The sequence below is a fragment of the Carcharodon carcharias genome, chromosome 10 (assembly GCF_017639515.1).
Source record: "Carcharodon carcharias isolate sCarCar2 chromosome 10, sCarCar2.pri, whole genome shotgun sequence".
NCBI lineage: Eukaryota > Metazoa > Chordata > Chondrichthyes > Lamniformes > Lamnidae > Carcharodon > Carcharodon carcharias.
This window is the reverse complement of record NC_054476.1, coordinates 169,261,650-169,284,107: the sequence shown is the minus strand read 5'-3', so window position 1 is coordinate 169,284,107 and position 22,458 is coordinate 169,261,650. Positions and strand designations below refer to the sequence as shown.

The 22,458-nt window shown below is 44.6% G+C and overlaps 1 protein-coding gene across 4 annotated transcripts in view; it reads left to right on the top strand.

The window, feature by feature from the left end:
• The window catches only part of LOC121283216 (Rab interacting lysosomal protein), a 50,757-nt gene that overhangs the window by 24,737 nt on the left and 3,562 nt on the right, over positions 1-22,458 (top strand). For 3 of the 4 annotated variants that reach the window (XM_041197512.1, XM_041197508.1, XM_041197511.1), the window contains exons 5-8: positions 1,088-1,254; positions 1,601-1,726; positions 12,164-12,253; positions 22,029-22,143. In XM_041197512.1, coding sequence (XP_041053446.1) covers positions 1,088-1,254; positions 1,601-1,726; positions 12,164-12,253; positions 22,029-22,143 — 498 coding nt within the window. The remainder of the gene's footprint in view (positions 1-1,087; positions 1,255-1,600; positions 1,727-12,163; positions 12,254-22,028; positions 22,144-22,458) is intronic. The other variant, XM_041197509.1, reaches the window with a different exon arrangement.

The window sequence follows — 22,458 nt, the reverse complement described above, 5'->3', positions numbered from 1 at the left end:
CTAATTTAGTGAGAACTTAACTGTTTACACGCTATAACGATAAAATAACAAATTGGACAGGTTTTCTTGAGTTTAGCAAAGAAAGTTTTATCATACTTAAACCAATCGAAACAAAATACACTCTGACTTTTTTGCTCATTCTCTGTCTGTCACTCTCTCTCTGTCACAAACACAGGTCACACAGGTACATAAATAGATTAGAATGTGGAAGGACAGGTTAGTCAAATTGAGTCCATAAACATAAAAGGAATGTACAGTCTGTAATTTAGCTTCAGGCTGAATTCAGTGGCCTTGTGACTTTCCTTCAGTGGCCCCTATGCTTCCATTTAAAGATGTAGATGGCTGTTTTGGCTGTTCTCCTGGAAATGATGGTGATAGGTTGAATTCTTTTAATTCTCTGTCTGCAGCAGGGGTGTCTCTGGATAGTCATGTTCAGTAAACAGGGTTAGAAGCTTGCAAGGTGGGCTGGAGAGAGAGCGATAAGGCAGGGGCCCCACTTGGGTCTTCTCTCGTCAGTGTCTCAGATGCTTGTCCTCCCACAGAGAAAGCGGAAACTTAAACACAAATATTGGGCCTGGTTCAAACATGGTTATGACTAGTGTATTTCCCCTTGTACCTTACAGTTCATGTCTGGGAACCCCTTGTTGAATATCCCAGGTGATTTCCCCATTAGCAAGGCATCAAGGCACAGGATATGTGGCTCACTCACATTCTCCTGAGGGTGTTGTCCTTGATGGTGCTTTGCTGACACAGTGTCTTCCTCTCATTGGGTTGCAATGTGGAGAGTATAGTGATGCAAGTTGGGGTAGCCATCTTTGTTGTAGGCTCCAGTCACACTTTTAGCCTGTGTTTTAAAAAGTCTTTGTCTTTAAGAGTCCAGTTTAGTTTTCTAGCCAGTGGATTAAAACACAATATCTGGCATAAAGCATGTTTCTTGACAAACTGTTTATTTAAAAATAAGGAGGTGACTGCACATCTGAAATCAGAATTAAACCAATCGAAGATTAAGTTTGTTTAGTTCTAGGGTTGTTGTAGCTGGATAACTGTGTAGACTTTCAATGCCCTTCACCTCTTCTTCTCTTAAAAGATCAGCGACGCACCAGCTTTCAACCTGGCTGACAAAATCATCATCGATGTGACAGATCCAAACCGGCCCTACTTTACAAAGCAAGAAATGCGACAGATTCTGCATGAGCGCAACGAGCTAAAGGCTAACTTGTTCTTGGTGCAGGAGGAACTAGCTTACTATCAGAGGTGAGCAAGTATTGTGTGGTGTCCAGAAGGTTCAGGTGAGGATGTGTGTCATGGGGAAATAAATGGTGGGTTTGCAACCCTTGATGTCTATGCTCTACCCCACCCCCCCCCCACCCCCACTCCCACCCAGCTCATAACGAAAGGACGATTCTGCAATCTATCTGTGTAATGGATGGACTGCAATCTAAAATTGCCTGTCCAGCATCCTTTTACAGTTTGTAAGGGTCAATACAGTTTTGCTTTTGGTAATTACTTTCTTGAAGTGTGGAACAGTTGAAATGAAGTCTAAGGTACTGACCTTTGCCTCATGTAACAGAGACTTAGAAGATCTGTTTTGATGTTGCAGAGAGATTCTCAATGATGAGAAGTGCCCAGCAATTTTCATGGAAGCGATCAAGGCTGCGATTAAAAAGCAGAGGAGAAAGGTGAAGGCTAAAATGTTGGGAATACAAGAGAACATGTGCAGCAGCAGGTGAGCGCTTTGATTTGAAAAGACCATCAGAAGAGAGACCGATTTGAAACTCTGCCTTTATCTTTGCCTTTCGGACCTGATCTTGTGATCACGTTTTCCCTATTTCTGTCACAGCAGAGACCAGTTGCTTTCTACAGTTGTGATAGTCTTGACCTCCACATTTCTCCACCCCCTGACCAGCAATGCTGCTTTCTTCAGTAGCCGACATTGGGATGGTGTGGGCTGCAAGTTCCACTTCTCGAGAGTGGGAACCACGCACTACACCCACTCCCAAACTGACCAATCCATAACTCATTGCCAGAGGGGCCGTTGGGATTGATGTTCATGTTTATTTAAAACATGGACTTTTTAATATTTTCACTGGGAGATGGAGTTTGTACTGTGTGTGTGTGGGACCTGGTTTTTGCTCTTTTTTACCTTTTGGGCCATCTGCAGTGGCTGAGTCTCCCTGTACAGACAGCTGAAGGCTGTGCTCCCTATCTGATGACTTGTCGCTTTGTTGTGAGTGACTTGCAGCCAGTATTCCAACGAACATGCTTTGTAGATTGGCCCCTGCAAATGTTACTTGCCGCCAGGTTAGTTCTCCACCCTGCTCTTCATCTGAGCAGAATTTTGTTCTCATTTTCTTTAACAGCTCCCTCAGAAGGACAAAATGACCAGTCCTGGGAAGGTCGGGTCAGCACTCCACACACTCAGACGAACAACATCGTACTAACAAGGCCAAAAAAGTTATTAAAAATGGGGCACAGCAATTTAAAAAAAAAACCTTCCTTGAAACCTCAGTTCACGCTGGGTAAAGAAGCTGGGCGTGAATTTCTTATCAATTTTATTTGTGGCTATCTTATATTAACGGTCCCTAGGTTTGGATTTCTCACAAGGGGAGTCAATTTGGAGTTGTTGATGTAGCTGCAAACTTTTCATGTTGGTTTTTGGATCTGGCAAAAAGTGGCAACCCTGGAGCACTGGAGGGAGAACTGAAATGTGCACCAATTTTATTCTCCATTGTTAGTATGAGCTGGAGAAGTGCTCCATCTGGTGGCTTAGCTGAAAACTGGGGGAACCTACACAGCGAAGCTGTCATGCCAGTTTAATTTTTGTCCTTTCAGTTGCCTCTCCCTGGTCAGAATTTTTACCTCGACGGGCAGGCGTGGTGGGCGACCCTGGGAGCAGCCGGGAAACCTCCTGCGATCGGGCCCCAACTGGGATTTCACGCTGGCTAGCCAGTGTGAATTGCGCACTGAAACGCTCAGCGCTGCCGGGGTGAGGGTGGGAGGAGCGCGAGTGTTGAAGTCAGGGGGAGTTCTCAGTGAAAGCTCCCTGAACCACAGAGCAGCCTCAGTGAGTGAGCTGAAAAATTTTAACATGAGAAATAAAGAATTTTAAAATAAGGAAAACATGCCCCGACGCGTGACTCTGTCACATGAACAGGGACATGTTAAAAATGAGTTTTAAAAATTTTTGTACCTGTTTTAGTCAATGTTCAAAACCTCGTCCTGCCAGCGGATGAGGTTTTGTTAAAAATGCAAAGGCCGCCTTGGCCTATGTGCACGCCCGCCAACCGAGTGGTTGTGACCAAGTGAAAAATTCAGTTAAATGAAGAGCTTTAGTAGGTCTCTTAATTGTTAGTGGTTGCTCTGCTGCCTCTTGCGCACACCCACCGACTGAAAGATCGTGAGAGTGCGTAATGACATCGGGATGTTCGCCTGACGTCTGACATCATCGCACACTATCATCATCATCGCGCACTATCATCATCATCGCACACTATCATCATCATCACGCACTATCATCATCACGCGCTATCATCATCATCGCACACTATCATCGTCATCACACGCTATCATCGCGCACTATCATCGTGCACTATCATCATCATCACGCGCTATCGTCATCGTGCACTATCATCATCACGCGCTATCATCATCACGCGCTATCGTCATCGCACACTATCATCATCATCGCGCACTATCATCGTCATTGCACTATCATCATCATCACGCACTTTCATCATCATCATCACGCACACTATCATCATCATCACGCGCTATCGTCATCGCGCACTATCGTCATCTCACACCATCATCATCATCGCGCACTATCATCATCATCATCACGCACACCATCATCATCATCATTGCGCACCATCATCATCATCGCGCACTATCCTCATCATCATCATTGCGCACTATAATCATCATCGCGCACTATCATCATCATCACGCCATCATCATCATCGCACACTATCATCGTCATCACGCCATCATCATCATCATCGCGCCATCATCATCATCGCGCACCATCATCGCACACTATCATCATCATCACGCCATCATCATCGCACACCATCATCATCATCGCGCGCTATCATCATCATCGCACTATTATCATCAACGTCGCCCACGATCATCATCATCGCACTATTATCATCATCATCATCGCGCACTATCATCATCGCGCCATCATCATCATTGCGCACTATCATCATCATCGCGCCATCATCGTCATCGCGCACTATCATCATCATCGCGCCTTCATCGCACTATCATCATCATCGCGCACTATCATCATCATCATCACGCCACCATCATCATCGCACACTATCATCGTCATCACGCCATCATCATCATCATCATCGCGCCATCATCATCATCGCGCACCATCATCGCACACTATCATCATCATCGCGCCATCATCATCATTGCGCACTATCATCATCATCATCGCGCCATCATCGTCATCGCGCACTATCATCATCATCGCGCCTTCATCGCACTATCATCACCATCATCGCGCCATCATCGTCATCGTGCACTATCATCATCATTGTGCACCATCATCATCATCATCATCATCATCATCATCGCGCACTATCATCATCATGGCGCACCAACATCATCACGCCATCATCATCATCATCGCGCACTATCCTCATCATCATCGCGCACTATCATCATCATTGCGCACTATCATCATCATCACGCCATCATCATCATCATCGCGCACCATCATCATCACGCACCATCATCATCGCGCCATCATCAACGCGCGCTATCGTCATCATCGTGCTATCATCATCATCGCGCTATCATCATCGCACCATCATCATCGCACTATCATTGCTCACTATCATCATCACGCCATCATCATCATCATCTCGCACCATCATCATCATCATCGCACGCTATCATCATCATCGCGCCATCATCATCGCGCGCTATCATCATCATCGCGCGCTATCATCATCATCGCGCGCCATCATCATCATTGCGCGCCATCATCATCATTGCGCGCTATCATCATCATCATAGCGCGATGATGATGATGATAGCACTATCATCATCATCATCGCGCTATCATCATCGCGCACTATCATCATCATCGCACACCATCATCATCGCGCACCATCATCATCATTGTGCTATCATCATTATCGCAATATCGTCATCATTGAGCACCATCATCGCGCACTATCATCATTGCGCACTATCATCATCGCGCACTATTATCATCATCGCGCGCTATCATCATCGCGCCATCATCATTGCGCGCTATCATCATCATAGTGCTATTATCATCATCGCGCTATCATCATCGTGCACTATCATCATCATCATAGCACACCATCATCATCGCGCACCATCATCATCATCGTGCTATCATCATTATCGCACTATTGTCATCATTGAGCACCATCATCGCGCACTATCATCATCGCGCACTATCATCATCGCGCACTATCATCGCGCACTATCATCATCGCGCACTATTATCATCATCATCGCGCCATCATCATCATCACCACGCACCATGATCATCATCGCACTATCATCATCGCAATATCGTCATCATTGCGCCATCATCATCATCATTGCGCCATCATCGCACTATCATCATCATCATCGCACTATCATCATCATCGCGCCATCATCATCATTGCGCTATCATCATCATCATCGCACTATCATCATCATCGCACACCATCATCATGCCTTCATCGCACTATCATCATCATCACGCGCTATCGTCATCGCACACTATCATCATCATCGTGCACTATCATCATTGCGCACTATCATCGCGCACTATCATCACGCGCTATCGTCATCGCACACTATCATCATCATCGTGCACTATCATCATCGCGCACTATCATCATCATTGCACTATCATCATCATCACGCACACTATCATCATCACGCGCTATCGTCATCATCACGCACTATCATCATCGCACACCATCATCATCATCGCGCACCATCATCATCATCGCGCACTATCATCATCGCGCCATTATCATCATCATCATTGCGCACTATCCTCATCATCATCATCGCGCACTATCATCATTGCGCACTATCGTCATCATCACGCCATCATCATCATCATCGCGCACCATCATCATCTCATCATCGTGCGCTATCATCATCATCGTGCTTTCATCATCATTGCACTATTGTCATCATCATCGCCTACTATCATTATCATCGCGCACTATCATCATCATCGCACTATTATCATCAACATCATCGTCCACTATCATTATCATCGCGCACTATCATCATCATCGCACGCTATCATCATCATCATGCTATCATCATCATCGCACCATTATCATCATCATCATCGCCCACTATCATTATCATCGCACACCATCATCATTGCACACCATCATCATCATCGCGCACCATCATCATCATCGCGCACCATCATCATCGCGCACCATCATCATCGCGCACCATCATCATCGCACTATCATCATCATCGCACTATCATCATCGCGCACCATCATCATCATCGCGCACTATCATCGTGCACTATCATCATCATCGCGCACCATCATCATCGCGCACTATCATCGCGCACCATCACTATCATCGCGCACCATCATCGCGCACTATCATCATCGCGCACTATCATCATCATTGCGCACTATCATCATGCCATCATCATCATCATCGCACGCTATCATCATCATCATCACCCACTATCATTATCATCGTGCACTATCATCATCATTGCGCACTATCATCATCATGCCATCATCATCATCATTGCACGCTATCATCATCATCATCATCACCCACTATCATTATCATCGTGCACTATCATCATCATGGCGCACTATCATCATCATCGCGCACTATCATCATCGCGCACCATCATCATCATCGCGCACTATCATCGCGCGCTATCATCATCGCGCACTATAATCATCATCGTGCACCATCATTATCATCGCGCACCATCATCATCATCGCGCTCTATCATCACGCCATCATCATCATCGCGCACCATCATCATCGCACGCTATCATCATCATCGCACTATTATCATCATCATTGCCCACTATCATCATCATCATCATTGCGCCTTCATCGCACTATCATCATTGCGCACCATCATCATCATCACGTACTATCATCATCATTGCACCATCATCATCATCGCGCACCATCATCATCATCGCGCCATCATCATCATCATCGCGCACTATCCTCATCATCATCATCGCGCACTATCATCATTGCGCACTATCATCATTATCACGCCATATCATCATCATCGCACACCCTCATCATCATCATGCACTATCATCATCATCGCGCCATCATCATCGCGCGCTATCATCATCGTGCTATCATCATCATCGCACTATTATCATCATCATTGCGCACTATCCTCATCATCATCATCACCCACTATCATCACGCACCTTCATCATCATCATCGCGCACCATCATCATCATCATCGCGCGCTATCATCATCATCGCGCCATCATCATCATCGCGCGCTATCATCATCATCGCACTATTATCATCATCATCATCATCGCCCACTATTATCATCATCGCCCACTATCATCATCGCCCACTATCATCATCATCGCGCACCATCATCATTGCACTATCATCATCAGCATTGCGCTATCATCATCGCACCATCATCATCATCGCGCATCATCATCATCATCGCGCACTATTTTCATCATCATCATCATCACGCACTATCATCATCATCGAGCACTATCATCATCGCGCCATCATCATCGCGCACCATCATCATCGCGCGCTATCACCATCATCACGCGCTATCATCATCATCGCACTATTATCATCATCATCATCATCATCGCCACTATCATCGCCCACTATCATCATCATCGCGCACCATCATCATTGCGCTATCATCATCATCATCGCACTATCATCATCATCATCACGCCATCATCATCATCATCGCGCACTATCATCATCGTCGCGCCATTATCATCGTCGCGCCATCATCACCATCGCGCCATCATCACCATCGCGCCATCATCATCATCACGCCATCTTCATCATCGCGCTATCATCATCATCGCCCACTATCATCATCATCACGCAATATCTTCATCATCGCGCACCATCATCATTGCGCCATCATCATCATCATCGCACTATCATCATCATCGCGCACCATCATCATCGCGCTATCATCATCATCACCCACTATCATCATCGCGCACCATTATCATCGTGCTATCATCATCATCATCGCACTGTCATCATCGCGCACCATCTTCATCATCGCGCAGCATCATCATTGCGCTATCATCATCGCGCACCATCATCATCGCGCAACATCTTCATCGCGCACCATCATCGCACTATCATCATCATCGCACTATCATCATCATCGCACTATCATCATCATCGCACTATCATCATCATCGCGCACCATCATCATCATCGCGCACCATCATCATCATCGCGCACCATCATCATTGCGCTATCATTATCATCGCGCACTATCATTATCATCGTGCACTATCATCATCGCCCACTATCATCATCATCGCGCACCATCATCATCGCGCACTATCATCGCGCACCATCATCATTGTGCACCATCATCATCATCATGCACTATCATCATCATCATGCACCATTATCATCATCATCGTGCACTATCATCATCATCGCCCACTATCATCATCATCGCACTATTATCATCATCATCGCGCACTATCATCATCGCGCCATTATCATCATCATCATTGCGCACTATCCTCATCATCATCATCGTGCACTATCATCATTGCGCACTATCATCATCATCACGCGCTATCATCATCGTGCGCTATCATCATCGTGCTATCATCATCATCGCACTATTATCATCATCATCGCGCACTATCCTCATCATCATCATCATCACCCACTATCATCACGCACCTTCATCATCATCATCGCGCACCATCATCATCATCATCGCGCGCTATCATCATCATCGCGCCATCATCATCATCGCGCGCTATCATCATCATCGCACTATTATCATCATCATCATCATCGCCCACTATTATCATCATCGCCCACTATCATCATCATCGCGCACCATCATCATTGCACTATCATCATCAGCATTGCGCTATCATCATCGCACCATCATCATCATCGCGCATCATCATCATCATCGCGCACTATTTTCATCATCATCATCATCGAGCACTATCATCATCGCGCCATCATCATCGCGCACCATCATCATCATCATCGCGCGCTATCATCATCATCACGCGCTATCATCATCATCGCACTATTATCATCATCATCATCATCATCGCCACTATCATCGCCCACTATCATCATCATCGCGCACCATCATCATTGCGCTATCATCATCATCATCGCACTATCATCATCATCACGCCATCATCATCATCATCGCGCACTATCATCGTCGCGCCATTATCATCGTCGCGCCATCATCACCATCGCGCCATCATCACCATCGCGCCATCATCACCATCGCACCATCATCATCATCACGCCATCTTCATCATCGCGCTATCATCATCATCGCCCACTATCATCATCATCACGCAATATCTTCATCATCGCGCACCATCATCATTGCACTATCATCATCATTGCGCACCATCATCATCGCGCTATCATCATCATCACCCACTATCATCATCGCGCACCATCTTCATCATCGCGCAGCATCATTGCGCTATCATCATCATCGCGCACCATCATCATCGCGCAACATCTTCATCGCACTATCATCATCATCGCACTATCATCATCATCGCACTATCATCATCATCGCGCACCATCATCATCATCGCGCACCATCATCATTGCGCTATCATCATCATCGCGCTATCATCATCATCGCCCACTATCATCATCGCGCAACATCTTCATCATCGCGCACCATCATCATTCGCACTATCATCATCATCGCGCACCATCATCATCATCGCGCACCAACATCATCATCGCCCACCATCATCATCATTGCGCTATCATCATCATCGCGCACTATCATCATCGCGCCATCATCATCATTGCGCCATCATCATCATCGCGCGCTATCATCATCATCGCGCACCATCATCATCATCGCGCCATCATCATCGCGCGCTATCATCATCATCATCGTGCGCTATCATCATCATCATCGCGCAGTATCATCATCATCATCATCGCCCACTATCATCATCATCGCCCACTATCATCATCATTGCCCACTATCATCATCATCATTATCGCCCACTATCATTATCATCGCGCACTATCATTATCATCATCATCATCGCCCACTATCATTATCATCGCGCACTATCATCATCATCATCATCGCCCACTATCATCATCATCATTATCATCGCCCACTATCATCATCATCGCCCACTATCATTATCATCGCGCACTATCATCATCATCGCCCATTATCATCATCATCATCATCATTGCCCACTATCATCATCATTGCCCACTATCATCATCATCGCCCACTATCATTATCATCGCCCACTATCATCGCGCACCATCATCATCATCGCGCACCATCATCATCATGCACTATCATCATCATCGCGCACCATCATCATTATCATCGCACTATCATCATCATCGTGCACCATCATCATCATCGCGCACTATCCTCATCATTGTGCACTACTTCATTCCCTTTTGGGTCAGGCACACACCTGCCTGCGAGATGAAAAATTCTGCCCCATATTGCACTTGGGGGAAAATTTGCAATTTTGTGTTTTCCACATATTTTAATACGAATGAAAGAATGACAGTTGTCTATTTGTAACAGGTCACATTAATTGTCTTTTCATAGTAACTCTTTGTAACCCTTTCACATTCACGATCATCGCTCTTGTACATTCAGCGATGTTGCCATTACAGCAAATACCAAATCTTTGGGGCTCCTCCTCCTCCTTTAATGTGACTTTTGGATGTTCTAGTTTGCAGAAGACTCTATGACTATGACTCGATGACTCTAAGTACAAGTGATTTGTGGTGCTTTTGAGTCCTCAAAGCAGCAAGAAAATGCCCAGTTAGACCTGGAGCTCTTTTCACAATATGTATCTGCCAGTTTGTTGTTGTCATGAAAAGCACAATATAACAACGTGACAAAGGGCAAAACGTGGCTCCACGATGGCCAAGAGTTTTTGCTTTGGGCGCAGTTGGTGATCCGGGTATAAATCGTGCTTGGAATTGTGCTGGTCCTCGAATTTCTTTGCTGAATTTTCTGCTCAAACTAATTTGCATTTTGGAAACTTAAATTCCACCATGAACCACCGTAATGAGGCAGAAATTTAAAGCATGAGTTAGAGGATTCATTTGCATTAGAATTTTTTGAATTGGTTTATATTTGAGTGATAACCTGGTGCAGTTTGATCAGATCCGTTTTCAGCTGTATTAATGAGTCCAGTCCACCACTGGTCAGTGGCTGGATTTTTAATAATTGAAAATGTTTTTCAATTATTTACTGGTTACATTGGTGTACAGTTAAATAATTAAACAATATTTCAGTGCTTTTAAAACATGCCTATTAATATCCTTACACCAAAAAATCTTTGGTTTTTGGATTCCCTTGAATTAGCGGAAAGTTGTAATGGTGATTTAAAAAAAAACCTGTCTATTGTTTGTGGGCATGACTGACAAGGCCAGCGTTTATTGTTCATTGCTAATTGCCCTCAAGAAAGTGGTGGGGAGCTGCCTTCTTAAACTGCTGCAGGTACGCTGATAGTGCTGTTAGGAAGGGACTTCCAGGTTATTCAGGATTGTGGCTTGGCGACAATGAAGGGCTGGCAATTAAATTTCCAAGTCAGGATGGTGGGTGATTTGGAGGGAGCCTTGCAGCTGGTGGTGTTCCCGTGTGTCTGGCTGTCCTTGTGCTTGTAGGCAGTGGAGGTCACTGGTATGGAAGATGCTGTCAAAGAAGCTTTGTTAAGTTGCTGTAGTGCATTTTTCAGATGGTCCATGCTGCAGCCACAGTGCGCCAGTGTTGCTGTCAATTTCTAGGCAGGCCGAATCCATCTGTAGTTTATCAGAGATTTTTTTGAGAATCTGGGCTGTAACATCCACTTTACTGATTGCAGTTCACACATTTAATAAAAAATAATCTTTAACCACATTTCCATCTAGTGACGAAGAAGATAAAGATGCCCTTTCCCTGCCCTGCTTCTCACAAGATGAAGTGGATGCCAAGCCACCAGAGTCGAGAATCAAATCCATGTGAGTTTTCAGTTAGTTGGATGAATTCCTGTTGTCTTTGTTATTTTGGATTTCCTCATTTTCTTCATACTTTTGCTGTCTGACTCCATTTATTAGAACAGGTGGGTGTCGGAAACCATGAGGAGCATTTTTTTCTGACTACTGTTTCTTATTCATACTGAATGTACCCACACAGTCACCCAATGCATTCCAGTGAACCCTGGGTCATCCTCTGCCAACTGATATTTTGCAGACACTGTTTGTAATGTTTAGAAGAATGTGAATTCAAGAGAAATGGGAACGACGTGTGAGTGTTCCAGTTAGAACAGAGAGTTTTGCAATCTGAGCATCACTGAGAAGTATAGACTATTCTGTATTTGTCAAATCAGAGTAACATTTGGATTCACCTTGCACTTTTTCAATAGACTGCAGATTCATTGCCGATTCACTAGGATGCTGTATAGTAAGAGGAAATACATATTCAAAAGAAGCATTTGGATAAATTGGGGCTGTTTTTATTAAGCAGGGGAGGTCACATGGTGGTTTGATGGAGACATTTAAAGTTATGAAGAGAAGGAGCAAATTGGATTGAAACAGACGTTCCAGTAATTTGAAGGGTGTGGAACATGGGACCAGCAATACAAGATTGAATGTCCAAAGTTTATTGCTAAGAACAAGGGACTTCTTTTTTACATGGACCATTATGTAGACAACCAGATTCCATGATTGACATTGGGTAGATGGTTCATGGAAAGGAAGACCGAGATGTGGGAATGGAGCAGGAACATAGGGTTAGGGCAGCTGTTTGTGAGATGGTGAATGCTAGAATGGACCGGCTGGGTGAATGGCCTGTTTCTGTGTTGTGCCCCGTATGTATTTGACTGGCAGTTGCTTGGTGTTATGACCTGGAAATGCATTTGCCTAGATATTTGGGAGCCCATGAGCCTTCACACTTCATTCCCATACGATGACACGATGGGAGGTGAGTGCAGGAATTTCAGGTCGCTACTAGCGCATAGGTAAGCGATGGACCCACTGAGGTGTCGGATTGCTGGCCGGATGGGGACTGGTAGGACAGGAATCTAGGAGATAGGAGCAATGGTGATCAGAAGGGTAGGATACAGGTCAGCAACTTCCCCTTCTCCAGACGATCTGTAGGGTTGGTTTCTCCGAGAGTATCCAGTGTGTGTGGCAGTTGCCTCACGACAAACCTGTGTAGCACAGGGATCTCAAACAGTTCTTCTGGCAGATGGAATACAACGTGGGCAAGTGTGAGGTCATGCACTTTGGTAGGAAGAATAGAGGCATTGACTATTTTCTAAATGGGGAGAGAATTCAGAAATCTGGAGTGCAAAGGGACTTGGGAGTCCTAGTCCAGGATTCTCTTAAGGTTAACTTGCAGGTTGAGTCGGTAGTTAGGAAGGCAAATGCAATGTTAGCATTTATTTCGAGAGGCCTAGAATATAAAAGCAGGAATGTGCTGCTGAGGCTTTATAAGGCTCTGGTCAGACCATATTTAGAATATTGTGAGCAATTTTGGGCCCCATATCTCAGGAAGGATGTTATGGCTCTGGAGAGGGTCTAGAGGAGGTTTATGAGAATGATCCCAGGAATGAAAGGCTTAACATATGAGGAACGTTTGAGGACTCTGAATCTATACTCGATGGAGTTTAGAAGGATGAGGGGGGATCTGATTGAAACTTACAGAATACTGAAAGGCCTGGACACGGGGAAGATGTTTCCATTAGTAGGAGAGACTAGGACCCGAGGGCACAGCCTCAGAGTAAAGGGAAGACCTTTTAGAACAGAGATGAGGAGAAACTTCTTTAGCCAGAGCGTGGTGAATCTATGGAATTCATTGCCACAGAAGGCTGTGGAGGCCAGGTCAGTGAGTGTATTTAAGACCGAGATAGATAGGTTCTTGATTGGTAAGGGGATCAAAGGTTACGGGGAGAAGGCAGGACAATGGGGTTGAGAAATTTATCAGCCATGATTGAATGGCGGAGCAGACTCAATGGGCCGAATGGCCTAATTTCTGCTCCTATGTCTTATGGTCTTCTATTACTGTTGAATTGTCTCAGTTACACCCATTTTATCCAAAGTCCACTTGAATCTGAAGTTGCCCATAAACTGAACAGAGGGTCAAGCATGTACCAGCAATTGGGCTAACACCAGCTTCAGATGTGGGTAAAGGGAACCGATTGCTTGTTTGTCCTTACCCAATATTGGTGTGCTTCTTACACGTCACTTCAGGCACTTGGGAGGCCATGTAGAGACTGAAACATGAGCACGTGCACAACCCAGTTTCCGGGCCAGAGTTCAATCTCATTTCCAAGTGTCGTCTTGTGTCTTGTGCTTATGTATTGATAAAGGTTGTAGAAGACATTTGACTTTCATGTTGGACAAGCTGCTGCACATTAAACAGGGCTGAGCCGATTTGGACTATCTTGTGCCTTTGATTATTGGGAGACCAGTGCTGGAAGCCTGCTCATGTTGCAAATTACTCACTAACCTGCAGAAAGATCTCAACAAGGAAACCTGAGGCATGATATGTGCCCTGTCACCTTTCCATGGACCAGGTGTGAAACCCTGTCCACTTCAGCCCCTGTGGTTGGACTTCCTGAGAGATCAGGCGATCACGTAGATTGCAGTTGAACAACTTTTATTTTGGGGAGTGGAACACAGCCACAATCCATTGATCAGTGATTTTCCCGGTTTTCCCTTTTTTATTACACTCACCCTGACTTTCCTATTGACAAAATTGTGCAGAAAGTTGCTACATTTTTTATGAATTTCACTTTGATTTTAAGACTTTGAAGCAAGGGAGAGCATGAAATCTAGAGATCCTGCAGAACACACATCTCAATGTACTGAATGACTAGCAAGTCTGTTAGTGAGGAAGGGGTTTTGGTTAAGGCAATGCTTATCGAACTTTTTTGTGGTGTGACCTCATTTGAATGTCTCAGACTTTGTGTGACCCGGGGGGGGGGGGGGGGGGGGGGGGGGGGGGGGTGTGGGGGGGGTTGTTTTAGCCTCTGAGCAGGGTTTGAGATGGTGGATGGTTTCTCCTGAATCTGTGAGGTGGTGGTGATGGGGGGGGGGGGGGGGTGGGCGGTGGGAATTGTTTAAACTACAGGACTTTTTTTTGAAATGACAAACACCTACCTTTTCACAGGCCTTTTTTTCCAGCGGCAATCGGACCTCAAAGAATTGTCTGTTAGGCCAAACCCACCAGGAGATAAAAACACAAGGAGTTAAAGCAGCCTTGAGGCTGTTAGCATCCAGTCCGAGCGCCGTGGGAGCCATTGCTGCCCCCGGAGCTCATGACCCCGAAATCTCATGGTGTTGTGATCCACAGTTTGGAAAGCTCTGGGTTAAGGCATTTGAAGGGCTTAGTGCTCAGTGTTGCCATTTGCAAAATGCTCAATGCCTTTTTGATAAATGATACTTTTTTTTTAACTCGAAAATAAAAAGTACTTGTCAAATACCTTTCTATGAGCATAGGGCACAGTTAAGATGGGCAGGTTACATTTTAACCTGAGGTTAAATTTGCACTATAGCCTTGACTATCCTTGGGTTAGAGGTTGTGGGTTCAAGTCCCACTCTAGAGACTTGCACACCTAACTGAGGCTGAAACACGAGTGCCCCACTGAATGAAATGTTAAATTGAGATCTGTACTCTCTTGGTTGTATATAAAAGATCCCATTGTCCTATTTGAAGAAAAGCAGCAGAATTTGCCTTGTCTTGGCCAATGCTTATCCCTCAATCAACATCATTAAAACAGATTATCCGATCCTGCGTCTGATTTGTGGTTTATGGGATCTTGCTCTGTGTGCAATTTGGTGCTGTGTTTCACGGCATTACAACAGTTCAAGTACTGTATACCTCATTAGCTGTGAAGAGATTTGGGATGTATTGAACCTGTGTGAAAGCTGCTATATAAACTTACTTTCTTCTGTTACTGTTGAATTGTCTCTGATATACCCATTTTATTCAAATCTCATTCAGGATCTGATGTTGCCTTTAAGCTGAACAGAGGATATTCCACTGTGGTTGGTTCTTTTCAGTTTTCTGATTGTAGTGATGCTCAGTTTCTGTGTGGGAACTTCTAAGCTTACCACTTCACAATATTCTTGGCCTTGTTTCTATTGAAGGTGGACCGCAGGCCTGCTGCTGCTGTCTGGCTTCTGGCAATGGTGACTTTGGCAAACAGCCAGGACGTGAATAAATAACCCTGGGCCGAATGCCCTGTGATTTTTGACACCACAGCACCACCCCGCCGCCCCAATCCCCGCCCCCCCCCCCCCCCCCCCCCCCCCCCCCCCCCCCCCCCCCCCCCCCCCCCCCCCCCCCCCCCCCCCCCCCCCCCCCCCCCCCCCCCCCCCCCACCCGTCTCCTCCGTCTCTGCTTGATGCTTTTTTTGTGGAGTGGCTAAAACTGAAATTGGCAATTCGCCACATAAGGAATTTTGGGCACTCATTTGTGTGACACTACCTCATGTCCAACTTAAGCCAACACATTGCTATGCTGTTGGTTAGTTGGCATATTCTTAAAATAAGGGGATTAAAACACTTGTTGCTATTTCAACTGCTGTCGTCTCCTCTGTTGGCGCTTGCCGCATTAACCTGGACCTGAATTTTTCAGTCAGCGGCGGGGACAGTCCCGACACGCTGGCGCATAAATTGACACGCGATGTTGTCGTGCGTGCGTCCCGATGTCATTGCCATGCTTGGTTTCGTGGGCACGCGCCGAAGTCAGCTGCGCACCCACCGATAACTGATAGGCCTATTAAGGCCATTAACGAATTAATTAGTGTCATTGTTTACGCTGCCCGTCCAACCATTTGGTCACCGGGCAGGCAAAAAGGCCAAGCAGCTTTACATTTTTTAGGAAACCTCCATCCACGAGCGGGATGAGGTTTCCTAAAGCTTTTATGAATCGAATAAATAAAGTTTCCTGAAATATAAAAACATGTCCCATCTCATGTGACACAGCCACATAAGGGGATGTGTTTAATTAATTATTTTATTTATTAATTTCAATAGCGATTCAATCTCCCTGAGGCATGGAGCTGCCTGAAGGAGATTGAAGTGCTTTATCACGCACATGTGCATAAGAGCGCTGGCCCCGAATCTCACTCCCCCCCCCCCCCCCCCCCCCCCCCCCCCCCCCCCCCCCCCCCCCCCCCCCCCCCCCCCACAGGTAACGCTGAGTGCTACTGCTCACGTGTTACACAGATGGGTCTTAATTAGGCCTGCCTGTATAAAATGATGGCGCGGAGCCGATTGCAGGCAGCTCTGCGACCCCTCCCCCTCGAGCCTGCCCGCTGACTGAAAAATTCAGGCCCTGATAACTAAGAGGTAATTGTACAAAGCTTCAGGATCCCCACAATAAAATGTGTGCTTTCTGTCTCTGATCTGCTCTTTAGTAGAATGTGAGGCATGGGGTAAATTCTGCAAATTAGTGCTTCCAGTGTAAGGGTTCACGTCGGGTGAAAAATCCGAGAAATTTTGAATGTTGTTTTGCAATTGCTAATTTTAATTTTGGGAATGGCCATTCAAATGAAATGTGAAATTAATTGTTAATCCATGAACGAGTTTTGTTGCTTGTTTATAATTTTATGCGTTTACTTTCCAGAAATGCAGCTCCAGAATTTAGAACTACTTTGCAAAGTATTGTCTCCCATGAAATCCAGATCTGGATTTTGGAACTGCTTTGCAAAGTACTGTCTGCCAGGTAAATGTGAGAATGTTTTTCTTTTATGGATATAAACCTAGAGGAAGAGTTTTTGAACATTAATGTAGAACATATGAATATATAGATTTTCAAACATTGCTGCTGCTGTCTGTGAAAACTAATTGATGAAAAGAACCAGAGGACAGAACAGGTGATAGTGTACAGTGAACAGTACGTATCTTTTGAGTGGCACCATCAGCCCTGTCTGACCCCTAACATACGAACATATGTACGAGGAGCAGGAGCAGGTCACTCAGCCCCTCCAGTCTGCTCCGCCATTCAATAAGGTCATAGCTGATCTGATTTTATCCTCAACCCCACATTCCTGCCTACCTCCAATAAGCTTTCACCACCCCCCCTTGCTTATCAAGAATCTACCTACCTCTGCCACAAAAATATTCAAAGATTCTGCCTTTCGAAGAAGGGAATTCCAAAGACACTCAACCCTCGGAGAAAATTTTTTTCCTCACCTGTCATAAATGGGTGACACCTTATTTTTAAACAGTGACCCCTAGTTCTGGTTTTCTCTCACAAGAGGAAATATCCTTTCCACATTCATCCTGTCAAGTCCCCTCAGGATCTTATGTTTTAATCAAGTCGCCTCTTACTCTTCTAAACTCCAGCAGATAAAAGCCTAGCTTGTCCAGCCTTTCCTCATAAGACAACCCGCCCATTCCAGGTATTAGTCCAGTAACCCTTCTCTGAACTGCTTCCAATGCATTTACATCCTTCCTTAAATAAGGAGACTAATACTGTAGACAGTACTCCAGGTGTGGTCACACCAATGCCCTGTATAACTGAAGCATTACCTCCCTAATCTTGTATTCAATTCTACTTGCAATAAATGATAACATTCTGTTAGCTTTACTAATTACTTGCTGTACCTGCAAGCTAACCTTTTGCGATTCATGCACTAGGATGCCCAGATCCCTCTGCACCTCAGAGGTAATAACCTCCTATGATGCTAGCAATACACTCTTAAAATAACTTTTTTAAAAGATATAAGTAATACATGAATGTTAGAGATTTATTCTTGTAACTAATTAGGATCCATGTGTCATTGTCGCTTTCAGACCAAGAAGCATTTCTCCAAATAGAGGAAAAACAATTTAATTAACTGCACTTGTTAGGATTTCATTAGTTCTGTTGATTTATTTTAAGAATTAATAGCTGCTTGTGGATATTTGCTTTTATTGTGGGATTCCTGGGATATCATGAGTAAAAAACAACATTCAGTTTTCCCCTGTTCAACCATTCTGTGCATTTGCACATGTAGGTGTGGGTGACAAATGGGGAAACGACAGGGCAAAAGGGAGCAAAGTCACTGTTGTGCACCATCACTGAAAATGACAATTTGAATCAATCGCACAGAAATGAATGGCATAAAATCCATACAGGGCTCAAACCCACAATTATTGTTACTCAGTTTGTTTCTGATATCCCACTAAGTTTCCTGTAACTTGTAGCCAGAGATGGTCTTGTCACTCCTCCAGAAGGAATTATCTTTCTAGTTGACACTTTGATAAAACTATGCAGATGCTCACAGAATGACTCTCAAATAAAATAACCCATTTTTTTTTCCAGAAGTAATCACCATGCTTGTCTGGCCTTGTTGCTGCTCACTTGGAGCCTGTGACATTCTCCGTTTTACACATACTCTGGCTGTGAGGTGTGCAGCTTAATGTCCATACTGTTTTGATCCTTGAGGTGAAAAATGCAAGGAAAAAGCTTTTAGGTCTAGGATTGCTCAAGGATATTGGCTGTGGCTTGACTTTGTTCTTCCAATCCAAATAAAGCAAGTGACAAAGATGTCAAAATGCCACCTTCATCTTCACCTACATCACTCACTACTATTGAGCCTCTCTCTGAAACTGTTTTTGTCTGTCAGGCAACATGACAGCATCTGAACATTATGGTAGAGATTGGAAGCCTCTGGTTTTGCCATCCCCAATCCCTTTGATGCTTGTCTGACCTAATGGTGCAATTTCTTTTCTTTCTCTGGGCTATGACTTCAGCCTATTCCTACACCAGGTTAATTTGCAAGCAGAGAAATAGTTGTAACAGTAGTTTATTCCACCCTGTTCCTTATGTGAAGCCATTTTTAAACATTTGCTTTGCACATAGGTTGTCACATGTACATCCTAATTATAATGATACCACTTCATTATCTGTCTATTGCAAAGCTGCTGGCATTGCTTCCTTCCTGCAGTTATAGCACTGTGTAACGTCCTGTTGCTGCTTCATGCACCCATCAACATGGTGGGATTGACATCTTTGCAGTGATGACTTTCTTGCATGTCTATTTGTGGCAGGTTGTCATTCAAAGTGGCATTATTGCCTTACCTTCGCCGTTTTCTTTGGGTTGAGCCCTTTTAATCTCAATATTCTTCAAAATCTTCTATCTCTTCCCATTACTTTTTTTCTATGAGGAGGGACCAGATCATTCACCTCATGGATCCTGCCCTCTCTTCTTGTTTCCATCCAGCACCTCCACTGCTGAGAAAGTTGTTGAGTAAATAAAAGCCCTGGGGCTTTCTTGTGCTATTTCAGGGGTTTAAATGGCCCATATTTATTTTAGGTAACAAGTGCTAGTTACTGCCGAATCTGCTATTTCATTAGACAATTAAAGCCCAAGTTTTCATATGCTCAGGAAACAGTAAAATTAGGTTATTGAGCATAGTTCATGATGGTTAAAAATCTTAAGTCGTTCTTATCCTTTAAGTGCATTAACACAGTTATTTCTAGGTTTATTGTTTTGCATGTTTTAGAACTGGTTTTAGTTCTTTAATGCCAGTCACTTGCTTTATAAAATAGGCGAATGGTTACATTCTCATCAGCTTGATTTTACTTCAGTACCTCGGTTAAATACATTTGCACTGGATTAATAACAGAAAGCTCCCTGCTAAATAGCTAATGCACAAATGGGACCAATGGAACTGGTTATACATCATGGCCGAAAGAGCCCTGTGAATAAACTTGACACCATAACACTGCGGTTCATCCTACAGAAATTTCTCTAGCTATACCACTGCACATTTGCCAGTTCTATGAACAGGTTGCCGTTTTGCTTCTTTTATCCAGAAATATGGCGTTTGTTTAGTGTTGGTTTCTCAGAAGTCTGATCTTACACCTTTCATACATTATGATCAGATCACACATTGCTTTTGATAAGATTCTCCATTCCTGATCTGATCTTTTTCACGTTTCTAATTAAATAAAAGTCCTTTCCATCACTGCAATAGGATTAATGTAGCCACAAACTAACTGTCTTAAGGGTGAGTTGTGATCAGACACTTGAGCCTCCTCCCCACCCTATGCCATTTAACCTTGTTCTTGATTTCTCCCACCAGAAGAAATGATTCCTTTGTATCTACCCAATCTAGAGAATTTACCAACCTGAAACCTAAACATAGCCAAGCCTAGAGCCTAATCACTGGTAACCCTTTCACTTTCATAATCAGATCTGATGGGACAATCTAGGTGGACAACTCTAAGGGTTACAATGGTGGTTTTTGGTTCTGTAGGGGCTGATTCTGTGATGCTCTGTGCCAGATGAGGAGTCTTGCTCTCTGGAAATGCAGCTCACAGTAAAAGCCTAATCACACACTAGCTCCCACAGCCTCTGACCTGTGGTCCTGTCCAGTGCATCGCTAAGCTGGGAGCAGAGCCTCGCAGAAGTTACCTCCTGTCTGTGTGTGCCAGACATGGTTCAGTAGGTAGCAGCTTCGTCTCTAAGTAAGAAGATTGCAGGCTCAAGTTCCACTGAAAGGTCCTGAACACACAATCTGTGCTGACATTCCAGTGTACCACTAAGGGACTGCTGCACTGCCTAAAGTACTACCCCCAAGATGAGGTGGCAAACTGAGGTCATGCTTGCCCTCCCAAGTGGACACAAATAATTGTTGGCCAAAACATCATCCGTTGTATATTCCTTTCAGTTGAGGAAACCCCATAGAGTTTAAATTTCAATGAAAAATAATTTTTCTGGTGTTTGTCTATGTAATTACAACAAAATAGTTTCTAGTACTTTCCATTCACTATGTACCCCTACCTTTACAGGTCACCCTTTACCACACATCCCCCTCCAGCTGGGAGGGTGGGATGGTCTGGATCTCAGACTTTCCCACGACAGGCAACAATGTCCCTCCATGACCAGCTGTCACGTGCAATTCAGGTGGGTTCCGCTGGACAGTGGCCCTTCTGCATTTGTCCTGCTGGTAGGAAATAAATTATTTCACAGTTGCCTGGCACACCACTAAGTGACCTAGTCAAGAAAGCATAGAACTCGCCCATCTGTGGAAACCTCCAACTTTTCTCAGTTGGGTGACTTCCTGAATGAAGGAATAAAATGTTCAAGCTTAAGGTAAGGAAACCAAAATGCTCTCAAATCAACTGTGTGCTCCTCAGACCTGCTATCCTATTAACTTTTCATAAAGCATCTTGATTTTTAGATCAAGGTATGGTTGACATTTAAGGTCAATGACCTTTT